The sequence below is a fragment of the Passer montanus genome, unplaced genomic scaffold, assembly GCF_014805655.1.
Source record: "Passer montanus isolate IOZ18808 unplaced genomic scaffold, ASM1480565v1 scaffold12, whole genome shotgun sequence".
NCBI lineage: Eukaryota > Metazoa > Chordata > Aves > Passeriformes > Passeridae > Passer > Passer montanus.
The window spans coordinates 9,108,731-9,122,985 of NW_024358722.1; the positions used below are offsets into that span (position 1 = coordinate 9,108,731).

Consider the following 14,255-nt stretch of genomic DNA (forward strand, 5'->3'; position numbering starts at 1 on the left):
ATTTTCGCATGGATGAAAAAGATGATGAGTTGGACAATTAATATGTGAAAAAATAGCAGCTGTGTGCAGTCTTGCAAGTAGAAGAGAGAGGGGTTGTCTGAAGGCTCTTTACAGTGGTCCATGCCACTATGCATGTTTAGCTTTTTCTTCTAGTGAAAATAAAGTTAGAACTCTTCTCTGGCTTTTCTCTTTCTGAGAAAGACTGTATCAAAACTTCTAATGCTGCTGCAAGTGTGTGCAGTAGTGTATGTACGTGTATGTGTGTATATTTGGCTAAATGATGTTCTGAATTTCAGAGAACTTATATTTGTAAAATGGCCTAATTACCACTTCCTTGTAGAGGGTTTATTTTAAATTTTATATGCTTGATTTGGCAATACAATGTTCTTAAATTCTATGATAATTTAAAATCTGCAAGACTTGGAGTGCAATTCTAGCCACTTGAATTCAAAGTACTGAGGATGTTTGGAAAGAAGTCTTTGCATTGTGCCCATTGATATTTGTTTACAGAAAGTGTGTTCTGCACAGATGCATCTTGGTGTGCTTTAGAGAAAATACCCTTCTTCTCCAAGCCCTTCACAGCACAGGTGTTTGTGCTGGTGCACTCAGACACTTCATGCTTGCTGTGCCTGCATCCTAGCTTGCCTGGCTCAGGTGGGATCAGCTGTGAGCTGTGCCCCAGACCCACTGCTGTTCAGCACTTGAACTGTGTCCTGGGATCTGCCCTCCACCCAGGCAGTGACTCAGGTGAGGGTCCCAGCTTCCAGGCACGTACTCCCTCTGGCTGCTCTGGCATCAAAGAATGATGTCAGTTGGAAGAGAGCTGAAAGAACAGCTGGTTCCAACGCCCCTGCCATGGAAAGGGGCACCTTCCACTAGACCAGATTGCTCAAAGCCCTATCCAACCTGGCCTTGAACACTTTTGAGGGACAGGGTGTCCGTAAATTCTCTAGGCAACCTCTTCCAGTGTTTCACAGTGAAGAATTTATTCCTAATACTTGATCTAATCCTGCCCTCTGTCAATTTAAAGCTATTCTCTCTTGTCCTATCCCTACACACCCTTATAAAAAGTTCCTCTGCAGCTCTCTTGGAGGCACCACCCTGAGGGGCCCATTGAAGACACGAGTACTGTGCTTGGTTTAATGTCAATTGATTGAATAGGACTTTGGACAGCAATGATTTTTTTTTAATTAAATAGCTACTTCTTTTTTTCTTGCGCAGTTGATTTGCAGTGTAGATTTGTTTGTTCCATGCACTTTCAAAGAAGCTGGAGTGTAGTGTGCGCTTCATAGTTCTGTTTCTTTCATGGTAATTTCGTTTTCATCAATGTGTTGCTACAGATTGCAAATCGTCTAAAGTAGATTTTTGCTGTAGTTCATTGTAGTTTCAGTGTCACATAAATTAGGATGTTTTGATATGAAACTATATATATTATGATAGTTAATGCAGACCTGAAAATCAAAATGAAAATTAGAGTAACTTACATGTGCAGTTAATTGAAATTAATTTTGAAATGTAATTTCTCATCATAGAGGAATTATTTTCTTTCCAAAGGAGTTACAGTAAAAATAGTGGTACTTTCACACACACAAACACACACACACACACACATATATATATCAGATATCTTGTAGTACAATGCCAATTAAAGCTGTTACTGCTTGTTAGTGAACAACACTCTTGTCATTGGATATTTGATGAGAATCTTATCAAATCCTTAGTATTTCAGACTTTTTTTTTTTAAATTTCTTCCCCATCCCGAAGGAGAGAAGCATGATCAGGAATTACCTTTGAGGCAGTTTGCCATTTGACATTAGAACAAGCTTCAGTTTTATGGTAATATAAAAGGATCATCCTGATTTATCTGAAAATGAAATTCTTTGATTTTGAATACAGATGTTGCAGAGTTCTTAGGAAAAGAGGCCATCCTCAAGTTTAGGCTGGGATTAAAGAAAGAGTGTGAAATGGGAGAATTCTCTCTGCTTCTCACCTTTGGTGGAGGAGGTTTCAAGAAGGAAAAGCTTCAACTCTTTAATTAAAAGCCCGGCTTTTAAGCAAGGCTGAGATGGTACTGTGCAAACTGATGATTTTTACATTTCAAAACTAGTGTATATATTTGCATTGTGGGGAGAGGGAAGCTCCTATGTATTTATAGTGTACTGAAGGGATAATGCACATGCAGGAAAATATTTTGTAGTCAACACAGATTTTCTGTGGAGTTAAGACTCATGCTGCCTGGAATTTGAGTATGAGTGCTGCCATGTTTTCACTGTTGATTTAGATCTATTTGTAAAGAAAGAAAACCTTTCTTGCCATCTACATTGTCTTTATTTTAATTTATAGCTGTCAGTAGATGTTAATGACTTCAAACTCTGGAAGGGGGAAACTTAATTTTTTAATTACAATAAGATGAGAACTATGTAGATGTTAACAGTTTATGAAGATGCCCTGCTGGCTGTGAGGCAGTCAACATGCATGACTGCCCTCTGCTTTCCTTGTTTTTATTGCAAGTTGAGTGTTCAGCACTTCTCAGTAAGTGGTTGCTTGCACACTTGAAGGTCACTGAGTGAAATCAAATTTAACTTCTAAAAACACTTAAGTTAATCTATTTTTTCTTCTAAATTATATGCATTTTCTTTAATGTTAAGGTTTTTAAGACCATAAAGAATCACATTTAATGCTGTGAAAAGTTAGAAGAAAACACTAAAAAGTGAATGTTCTCATGCAAACCTCTCTTTTCATAACATTATCCCTAAATTAAATGAGTTTGATAATATGTTCCTTTTCTCTAAACTCCTTTTGAGTTCTAGATTCAAGTACTTAGACTGCATTGTATGTACATGATTCCTGTTGCAGATCCCACTCCTGGCAGGCTAACGCTTCCAGTACTTCTAATGTAGCACCTGAATTGTCTGTCTGACATCAAGGATGGTTTGTCAATCTTAATAGCAAGCTTATTAGACATTTTCAGTGGATCATATTAAGCTCTGTAGGACTTCTGGGATGGGTAAGTGTTGCCCACAGAGGAGTGGCCAGTCCTGTTTTGGGATAAGCCAAAAGAAACTTCGGTGGTACTAATGTGGTCAGGCTGTAGTGGCACATCAGCGTGGTAAAATGGGATAGCTCTTAGGTGAGTGCCCTGAAGGGGATGCTCAGTGACTCCAGACCTTAAATGCTTGTTGCCACCTTGGAGATGCACCAGTGGCAGAATTCCCATGTGCCAGCTGAGGTGCAGCTGTGTGTGAGGGGTGGTGACCACGGCTGTGGCTCCAGGAATGCTGAGCCTCTCATGCCGGCTGCAGCAGGGATGCGCATGTACGGCCCCGTTCACAGGACTGGCCTCGCTGAGCTCTGTGCCTCTTGGCCTGCGTGCTGTGCAAGCCTTGGGATTGCTTATCTTGGATCTCGGTAGTGATTCCCCAGCGGATTCTCTCTGGCAGCGTTGGCCTGTTGCAGCTCTTCAGTTGAAATACTGTGTCAGTGACAGTGAGGTTTCATGAGGTGACTGAGCCATCTCAGTGCCTCTGGTGCTTTTCCTCTGGCTCCTTCTGTATCACTTTTTGCAGCCTGTTCTCTCCATGGCACCTCAGTTGTTCTGGTGAATGCTTTCAAAGTACTTATTAAGGATTTGTTGCAGTAGGTTGCCTTGTGAAGGGTTTTATTGTTAAGAAAAAGAACCCCGTGCCCTTCTGTGTGCCAAAAATAGGCCACATTCATTTTGTTCAACTTTTTGTTTTTAATACTCTGGCTCTCTTTTTTTATTGACTTTGACAGATTTAGAAGACTTAATCTTAGAACTGTCTCAAGAAAACATGCAAAAGTTCAGGCTGACTCAGATAACCGTTACGGCTTTTGCTGATTAATAGTTCAATAACAATATGCTTGTTTAAACATTATTTCGAACAGGCTCCCTAAGTGCCTTTATAACAAGAATAATGATGATAAGGTGCTATTAACTTGTAAGTCGAAAGTAAAATTTATGAAAGTTTTGTACAGAAACAGAAACAAATCGAAAACGAACTCCTAAACAAATCTGTTTCCCTCTGTGTTATTGCCTTAATTACTCTGTTTGTTTTGCAGATCTAAACTAAAACTCTAAAATCCCCTGTAGCAGAAAATAGGGATTTTTTTTTGTCAAGGCTGAAGATACTCTGTCTGTATGATTTTTGCTGGTTTTAGGAACACAGTGTCTGTCTTTCTCTTTTTGATAAAATACATAAAATCTACAGAACCATTTTTACTTCAAGATCTTACCTTGTCTATACAGAGTCAGAAAAGCAATAACCCACATTAATCCCAGTCACATTTCTGGGATCTAAAACAGTTAAATCATTGCTGTGCAAACGTGTATCTCTGCTCTCCTGAACGTGGAGTATCTTCATAACACCCTGTCTTAAGTCAGCACCAGAAAATAGAAAGATGAACATAGTAAAATTACCTGAATAAAAGTTTACTCAAAGTGAAACATCCTTAAAATATATGTATGCTGGACCAAGGTAACTCCAGTTCATTCACTTGTTTTAAATAAATTAGGGGTATCATGTTAATGTTTGTTTCTACCGAGTGAATAAAATGCATTCCATAAAACAGAAATGAATGTAAACTAGCCACATGAGTAGCTAATTTAGTTTCTGCTGTAGTGATAAAAATTTTCATTAGTATTAATGGTGGTAATTATTCTGTTTGGATCTATGCATGTTATACATATCCCTTATTCATTAACTTCGCTATGCTAAGTAAAAAGCAGCTACTCCTCACAGAATACTGCCAGAGAGAGTGTGTGGATTATTGGAGCTGAAATTAACAATGCTAAATTTGTGGTAACAGACTAAAGATAATAGTGTTATAGACAGTGGTTGAACAGAATTCTTTGAAACTTTCTAGATACATATATGCATATCTCTTAATTCTAGTTACCTTTTTTTTGTGTACATACATTTGTATGTACATATACTCATATGCACAGTTTAATGTCCTAAAAAAAGTTTGTTAAAAGTAATTATATGTAGAATAATTCAACTCAGTTTTAGATGCAGTTTTATATACATGCATATATATAAAGGTACATTTGTCTTTGTGTATCAAAGTTGAGTAGTGATTGATGTGTTGCTGTAGGTGCCAGGTTGTGTCTGTGAAGTTGGGTTTAACTGGTCCCCTGTTTTTATTCTGAACCCATTTTATGCATACTTCTTTATCTAGCATCACAGCAAAAGTGCTCTTGTAGAAGTGCTCTTCACAAGTTACTTTATTGAACTGTGTGTTGCATAATTATTCCCCTTAAGTCATACTTTTCCTGATTTTTTTTGTTCTGTGCAGGTGCTCTTTCCATACCTGATCACACAAAGAGTGTAATAAATAGCAAAACAGGAGGTATAAAGAAACTTGTGCTTAAGAGATCAAAGCAAACCAGACCATGCAGTCCTTTAGAAATCTTGGCTAGCTCCCTTGTAAATAGAAGTGCCTCTAAAGCAGAAGGTATTTAACTGCTGTATTTATACAGGTTTTGATTGGCAGTTCAGTTATTAGCCTCATAAAAACACAGCAGCGTAAACTAGTACGAATGTTTATTCTAGCACTTCTATCTGAAGGAAAATGAAAACCAAGATATAGTGGTGTATTCTTAGTTCCTTTAAAGTATTTATTTTAAGTCTGTGTAGCATAAAAGAATGTTTTTTCAAGTCAGTGAACTTAAACTATTTTGCTTACTGTTCTGGGATTTAAGTGTTTTCTAATTACTAACAAAACAAATGTTAGATTTATTGAAGGTACAGAGTCACCACATCTTAATTAAAGGTCCAAACCCCACATCTTTATGATGACGCTTCTTTCCCCTTCATAGTGTTTTCTATTTCATGTGGGGTAGAAACGAAGTCTGAATTCCTTTTTGTAACAGATTTGATGAGGCTACAGAAAAGCTGTGCCTTTTTGTCACGGAAGAGGTGTCCTGTATCATGTTAGGTCTAGAAAAACGAGTATGCAATAATCTTCTGTATCCTTGCTCTTGGGCTTATTAGCCAATGCATGACACCAGGTTTTTTTACAGTTGTTTTTTCCAGGCTTCATTGTGGCCTCCCACAAAATTACATGGCCATTTTGCCTTCTGAGGCAGCACTAAAATTCTCTTTTGTGTGTGAAATGTTTTATTGAAAGTAGTTTGTCACGAGTCCGGAGAACAGTATGTGATTTCAGGAATTTAACTCTTAGGTATATTTTTTAAACAAAATTATCTGAGGCAAATGAAATTTGTATATAAACTCTATTTCTAAAGGAACTTGCCTACTGCTATTGTCTGTCTCTGAGTAGAAATAGTGATGGTTCTCTGGTGGTTATCCAGAGGGACTGTTAATCAAGAGCTTTCGTAAATATATACTACTTCTAAAATAAAATTTTAAATGATTATTTTTATTTCTACATCAAGCTAGTATTTTAAATACTGTCATACAATGTGGCAAAAATAATAATTTGTGCTGAATTAGAGACTAAGTTACTAACTTAATAAAAACAAGAATTTTGTTCTGAGCAGGATCTATTTTTTACTGTATTTGCAGTGTCTTGTGATGGCCAGAAAATGCAGGAAGACAATAAAAACATTGATCTTTTAAGAAAGCAATGTTAAAACCATGGTGGCAGAGTGGGAAGTAGCTAAGTGGAACCATGCAAATTGTAAAGGGATCTCTTTGTCCTGTTTTCTTGATTCCCTTTGAGAGTATGACTGCTAGCAACACTACATCAGGTCAGTAGTGTCTTTGGATGAGTTGAAACCTCCAAAGTTTCAAGGACATTTCATAACTATTCTGAGAACAGTGCTTCATTCCCCTGCACAATTTAAAACTTCCAGGCTATGATTTGTGACCATTGGTCCTTTCTGTACTCTCTGCAGCTACTGCAAGAAAATTATCATCTCTGTAGTCTTTGATTCCTTCAGGTGGTTGTAGGCTGCTATTGGATGTACCCTGGACCTCCTCTTTGTCCAACAGAACAAACCTGGCTCCTTCAGCTTCTTCTTACAGGGCATATTCTGTAGGCCATGCCCATCTAAGCTGCTCTTTGCTGGACCCTCTCTTGTGTGTTCTGATCACTTCTGGACTTGACAGCCCAGAATGTGCTGGGGGATTCCATGTGCAGCCTCACTGATCTGCTGCTGCTTTCATTCTAATGGACACATTCCCATGTGTGCTTTGCCCTGTGGGCAGTGAGGATGTGCCCTTGGCATTCACTGCAACCCAGATATTTTTTTCCCTTGGGGCTGTTAGTTTCTGATCCAGTTGGTTTTCATCCCAGGTGCAAAATCTATAGTTTTGCTAATCTCCTACCACTTTTGAATAATTTAAAATGTTATATATTTGCCTTTGTAGCTGTATAATACTATGCTGTCTTGCTGTGTTCTAAAATACAAGATAAAGTTACCCTTTGAGTCAAATATAGTAAATTCTTCTGAATTTTGCTTCCCCTGTTGCTAGAACCTTTCTGTTTTCTGTACCTTTATTGCTGATACTTGTCCTGTGAGATGATTGTCATATAATTTAATCCCATTAAAGGAGCAAAAAATTAATATAATTCTTAAAGCATGTCTGAAATTAGCATAAACTCAGCATAAATCAATCTGCCATATGTTTTTTCTTGGTGTTTTCCATGTAGTTAAAAAATAAAAAGTTTCCCTTTTATTTTGAGTTTATGCTTCTGGTCTTACCATAACATCTGCATAAATCAATCTGCCATGTTTTTTCTTGGTGTTTTCCATGTAGTTAAAAAATAAAAAGTTTCCCTTTTATTTTGAGTTTATGCTTCTGAAATCTCTCTTTGTTAGTAGGGAAATAGGTTTCCTATTCTTTGAGACAGCATCCAGCTGTTTAATAAGTGACAAGGGTCAGGGAAAGAACACAAATGTTAAAATGGGTGACTAAAACCTAGTCTAGTCAGGTTAGCCTACTTAAGTTGCATTGTGGGATTTTTTTCATACTTCAGTGATGTCAGAAGAAGCAAATATGTAAAATGTATATTGTCTACATAAATCTGTCATTTTGAAGGACGGTTTTGCCAAAGTGTGTCATGGTTTTCAAGTTCTTTCAGCAGCAGTTACCCTTGCAGTGCCAGGAGTACGGTGGCTTCTCTTTCTGCATTACTGCTCTTTAACATAAAGGATCATCTGACATGGGGTTCATGAGTCCAGTGTAAGGATTGGTATAACACGAGTAGGTTTTACAGGAGACAATTAAAAATATTTCTGTAATTTCATGGAAACTATATTCTTGGTCCTGATCTAAGTGTGCCTTGTCTATATTTTTTCACATTCCAGTTCTGTTTTTTATTTTTAAATGTGTTATTTTTCCCTGTCAAATATCTGACCATGTATTTGTCAGCTGACATGAGATGTTAGCAATATTTGTGTTTCAAAAAGAGCACCAGAAACTTTTGCTGCCCTCAGAAGATTGTCTCTAAATCTCACCTATGTTATACTCAAATATGAACATATTTGCTGCAGATGTTCTTTTACATGTCAGGTACTAAAAACAGCCCACAAGGTTATAAAGCTTCATTCTTCTGAAAAATAAATGAAAGAACAGAAGCAGCTAATCTCTGACACGTCACAGTAAAATGATATGTATGCCCCAGTGTCACAGCAGAATTTTAATCTCCTGGAGCATTCTCTTAAGTGTACAGTACAGTTTTAAAAAGAACTGTGCAACATCCATTGTTTTATTCTTAAATGTATTTTTAAAATGCAGTTAAATAATCCACCCACTTGTTACATATAAAAGTGGAATATTTTGTAAAAAGACATTAATTAAATGAACATAGATGTCAACCCTAGAGTTCTGTAGCATCAAATTGCTACTGAGACAAACACAGTGTTTAATCTCTGGAGATGTCTTTTTTGAGCAGCATTTATGAATTGGTTCTAGAAGTTTGATGTTATTGACATCTCCACAAGCAAAACACATGAAAACTTTAAAGCACATGATTCTTGGCTTAATTTAAGCTCTCCAGGTTCTGTTCTGAAAAGTGATAAAGCCAAAGAACTGGTGTTAAATTAATGGAAGGACTGCTGACACTCAAAAGAGTATAATAAGGGTTTCTGGGTTAGGTTATTTCAGAAAAAGTAAAACTGGTTTTTGTGTCTTTTCTGAAGAAGCACTCTAAACTGTGTATCATGCTTAAACCAGACTTTCTCTTGAAGTCTTACATAGACTTACAGTCTGCTTTGAGTTTTCTTTTTTTTTATTTTTACCCCTAGCAGTAGTTGGTTTTTTGTAACTTAGCTGTGATTCAGTTGTTTTCCACGTGCTTACTGCTAGCTGTTAAATTCTGTCCTTCCTATCATCGCATGCCTTCAAAGTAACTTCTTGGCAGTTGATGGGACATTTATATTCAGTGGAAGATTTTTCTCCCCCCTCCTACTTTTGCCTGCTCTAGAATCTACTTAAGAGCAGGAGTTTGGCACAAGGGCACACAGACAAGTGTTAGGAGTGGTGGGTGTAGCTTGATTCTGTATGACATGGTACAGAAGATACTTCTGTATTACTGTTTCTTGTTAATGGAACATCTTTTCAGCTGGGGAGACCTGAATGAAAATGGCAAAGAAACTATTGTATGTCTCTCTACATAAACATTCTTTTTTCAGTCAGTGTTCTGAGTGCTAAACCATGACTGCTGTGTCTAGCCATCAAAGTGAAACCTTTTGTGAATGGGTTGTACTGTCATCTGGCTTTTGTGCAGAATTGCTTGCATGAAAAAACATTATCATTGCTAAACTGGAAACTCTTTGAGACATAAATATTGCATTTTCTTAAGTACTGCAGTATTCTGCATGTATACAGTTCTTCAAATTATTTGTGTAAGTGAATTTAGTGGAATATTAGTGCTACCATTAGTTTCTCTCTCAGCCTTTCTACATCAAGCATAATTTTAATTATGTACTTGAATGACATTTTACATTTGGGAGGAGGGATTTTATAGTAAGCATCATTGGCCCATTGATAACTTTTTTGTTTCATTACTCTACTTCCTCTCTCAGTAAATAACCTTCCACCAGTTCATTGTTTGAGTCTCAGTAATCCTGTTTGAAATTCTGGATTGTGAAATTGTGCTTCTTAGAGTTACTAAAAGGAAAAAAGAAAATACTATTATTGAGTCTGTGGTTGAACGTACTGTTGAAGATGATCTCTGAAGCAATATAAAAATAGTTTCAGCTGGACATGGGGTAAAATAGTAATATCTTAAGGCTCTTCTCTGTTACTTCTCTAATAAACACATTTTAGGGGGAGTAGATGTAAAATCTTGTGATCTGAAGAATGTTTGGTTTAAGAGTTTAATTATGGTAGCACTGTTGCCAAAAATCTGTGTTTGAACTATGTCAGTGACTAATGGGAAGGTAGTTATCTGTATTTTTAATTTAAACCTATTGTCCCCTGACAGATCTTTTGTAGAATAGAAAGAAAAAGTTTGTTTAATGAAGACTGTTGGCAGTGGCTTTTGGGTTGTTTTAGTCCACATTTACTCGATATGTTCTTTTATAGCTATGTCAGGGATTTGTCTTTTAAAGATATGGATAGCTTATTACCTGTAAAGCCTAACTCATGTTGTGTGCATATGTACATGCCTGCATGCTAGTGATACAAATACATTCATAGGATATATCTCAAAGTGCTAGAATTTGTTTTTTAAAGGAGTATGTTTTTTTGATAAAATGAATATAAAATATGTAGCTTAGTGTCATGAACAGTTTTGAAGAGCAGAACCATTATACTTTTTGTTTTCCAGTCTCAATTACAGTACACAAATAGTTGTGTGTACATGTTTCCAGGAGCAAAAAGCATGGTCAGCATTAAAAAATGAAACAACTAAATTCCTCTGTTCCATACTGTCTAGCTGTTTTGCTTTCTTCTTATTTCCAGTTGTGCATTTCCTTGCCTTGACATCCCCAAGCAGTGGATTCACACTTAAATTATTGTCTTGTATCTTGAGCACACTTCTGATAATGTGTAGTGTTTCTTGTTTCCCCTCTGAACTGGAGGCCCTTCAAGTCTTAGACAGTTGTGTCTTCTTTTTTCTGCAAATGCCTGTGGACATCTTCTCTGCAGATACTGCCTATCGGTGGTTTTAGTTAGGGTGCCTTCTCCTGTCAATAACCTCTGGAGCAGTAAAGCAAGTAGGAGGTTATGTAGGTTATGTAAGTTACCCTCTTCAGTAGTTATAATTTTCTTTTGCTGTCAAAAAGATTTATGAAATCATGCTAATTGCAAAGAATTTTGAGGCTTTGTAAAGATACTGTTCCATTATTTAATATTGATTCAAATGTGACTGCTGAATTTTTAATACATTAAAAATGTATTAAAATGAAACCTGGTTAAAAGTACTTGTGCTACTTGGATGTAGTCTTCTCTTAAATTTCTAAGCAGTGGCCATCCATTCCATAGGAAACTTGACCCCAATTCTGCTTCTGCTTTTTGCACTCTGTAGCACAAGAAATTGAGATGTCACAGCATTTTTGGATAGAACTTTTTCTTTTTAAATACTGAGTTCTTAATGTTTTACATAGGAAAATTCAGTAGGATGGGCTGTTTGATATGATGGATCCTAGGTTTTGTGCAGTCTCTGGCTTTGCATCTTCAGTTTGCTACATACTTTATGTGCAAAAAAATTGAAGTATTTTGAGGACACTGTTAGAAAAAATTGCATGGGTGTCTTCTGCTTAAATAACCAGTTATTATCAATATTGATGTCTTTGAGCTGTCCTCATTAGTGCTTCAATTTATATTAATTCAGTTTTAATGCTTCCATGTAATTTTTAAATCTGAAATCTTCTTTGTAGCTATAACAGCTACTGCAGATTCCTTGCTTTTAGTTCTAGCAGTTCACTATATTGTATATATATTCACAGAATTTTTCTTAAGTTTCTTGGGAAAGTTTCCTGTACCTCTTTGAACATTTGTTTCCACCTAACAGTCTGGTTTTGCTGTGTTTATTCTGTGGCTTGTGGCTAAGGCATGTTATGTTAGCTGAGTTCTGGAAGGAGCTGTGCTGATGTTTGCCATGTGCTTGTTTACTTGTGCGTGATTTTTTTTTTGTCGTCTTATTTTTGTGCACATTCAGTCTTGCCATCTCATTGTGTTATTTTTCCAAACCTGGATCTGTCTGCTTATTGAAAGTTTTGCATTGGAGTCATGCTAACATGGAACATTTATCTTGGTGATCTTGTGGCAAGCAAACTCTGCAGTTGGCTTTGTTTTTCTAAATGATGGCTTTTCATTTATTTATTTTTAAAGGAAGTCTTTTTAATCTTCATACCATCTATGTCTAATTAAAGCTTCCCCATGGTAACATTCAAGTGGTTCTTGCTTCAATGATGCTGAATGGTTTCATATAAACCATGAAGCCATCCTTTATCTGATGAAAAGATTGTAAAGCAAATACAGAAGATTTTTACTTGCGTCTTTTTAGCTTGGATTGATTTGCTGTTGCAGCTTTAACTGTGCCACCCTACTGGTTCTGGCTAGGCATGAGTTCCTGAGGTGTTTGGACATTGCTCTGTTTTGAACGTTGCTGCTCCATCTAATGAAGCAGAAATGTGGCAGTGTCACTACTGCCATGTGCTGGAAGCAGCACTGTGGAATGAGAGCTAATGGAAGTTCAGACTCTTCTGCCGCTGCATTTTACAAATCTTCCATGAATTACTGTTATGAGGTGCTTTGTAGTATCAGCAAGCTAGTTATCTGTATCTGTTAGTACGTGTCTACTAAGTGTTCTGTTAGCTATTTAGAACATAAGCCATGCTAAAGCAAGTGTCATCTTCTCTTGTTCAACCAGAATATTGTTAAAATACTGTCAGTATTTAAACTGTTGTATCTTTTTCTTTTTAGTGTGATTAAGTGGCTAAGATCCCTTTTTCCCAGAAAGGCCTGATTTTAGCTGACAAAGTGTCAGTAAGCACGCTTAGAGACAGTTCCTTAACTTGTGTAAACTACACTCTTATCACTATTTTTGATGAAAACATTATGCCTTATTTGAGAGTTCATTGTGTGTGCATGGTTCTTCTGCCTCTCCAGCTTCACTGGAGCATCAAAAATACAACAAGTAAACTGATGCTTTGAGTGTAACTAGTTACTGCAGAATGTTAATTATGATGCCTCTTCATTTGTTTCTGCAGAATGACAGGAAGAGAGTTTTTCTCTCGCTTTCCGAGTCTTTATCCTTTCCTTCTCAAGCAGTTAGAGCTTGTAACCAGCACTCTGAACAGGTAAGATGATGTCCGAGAAAACTTTGAGATACAAAGTGGAGTGAAAAGGTTAAATAGAGTTGTGTCACATACACACCCTAGTGCCATTGAATACATCAGTGCTTCTTGAAATGATACAGTTCTAATGTTTTTGCTAAGGCTTTTTTCTTTTAAGTATGGCACATTGCATTAAGTCTCTGAAGATTGAACTACTGTTGACTAATTAAGAGTTGCTGTGTTCTTAGGATCAGATGTTAAGGAACTTATGTTTTTCAGGGAAACAGAACCCGGGTGTTTGAGTATCTCACATTTAACAATGAGGCTTCCCAGCATGTTTAAGTGATACGGGGTCATAGGCCTCAAGTAACACCACATGAACACTTTCCAGCCTGTGGCACACTGACTCTGGGGAAGGTCCTTGATCTTATTTTAAAGACTCCACAAATGGTGGCTGAGAGCTACAATTTGATCAATGCAGATGATACCATTTGGGATGACGCTGTTACCTCCAGGTTCACGAACTTTTAAAGTAAACCAGTGCTGGCTTTGTTTTTTCTTAAAACGCTATGATATAAACTGTGGAAGTTGAGCAGCTGATTTATGGGTGAGGTTCAGCTGACTGTTTAATGGGCCTAGGAAGCAGGAGCTTCACCAGTCATTCCATGTTTTGCAGCCTCTGCTCTAGGAAAAGAGGTTATGTATATTCTGTACAGCAGTCCACTCTACCTGATATTACAAAAGGTGACAGTGTCATCACTGGCAAATTTTGGGAAGTTTTTCAGTTGAAAAAGATTGAAAACTGCTGTCTGAAATATTGGTCTTGAATGCATTTTCAATGTGGATTAAGATTTGTATCTTATTATTAGTTGTTAAATAAATCAAAAAGTATTGATGTTAACTCGGTTTTCTGATTGTTTTTACTATATGAATAGTAGACCCTTGGTGTCAATGACATGAACTATTCTTTAGTAAAACATGTTATTTCTTCAACACACGTTTCCTTTCAAACTCATAAAAGTACCTTTTTTAAACCACCTTT

The 14,255-nt window shown here is 36.8% G+C and overlaps 1 protein-coding gene across 5 annotated transcripts in view; it reads left to right on the top strand.

The window, feature by feature from the left end:
- The window catches only part of THADA (THADA armadillo repeat containing), a 150,919-nt gene that overhangs the window by 35,893 nt on the left and 100,771 nt on the right, over nt 1–14,255 (top strand). For 4 of the 5 annotated variants that reach the window (XR_005626409.1, XM_039698016.1, XM_039698017.1 and 1 more), the window contains exon 26: nt 13,148–13,237. Coding sequence is in view for 4 of the 5 variants with exons in the window: in XM_039698016.1 (XP_039553950.1) it covers nt 13,148–13,237 (90 nt within the window). In the remaining variant the exon portion in view is untranslated. Of the gene's footprint in view, nt 1–13,147; nt 13,238–13,492; nt 13,626–14,255 lie in introns of those variants that run through there. The other variant, XM_039698019.1, reaches the window with a different exon arrangement.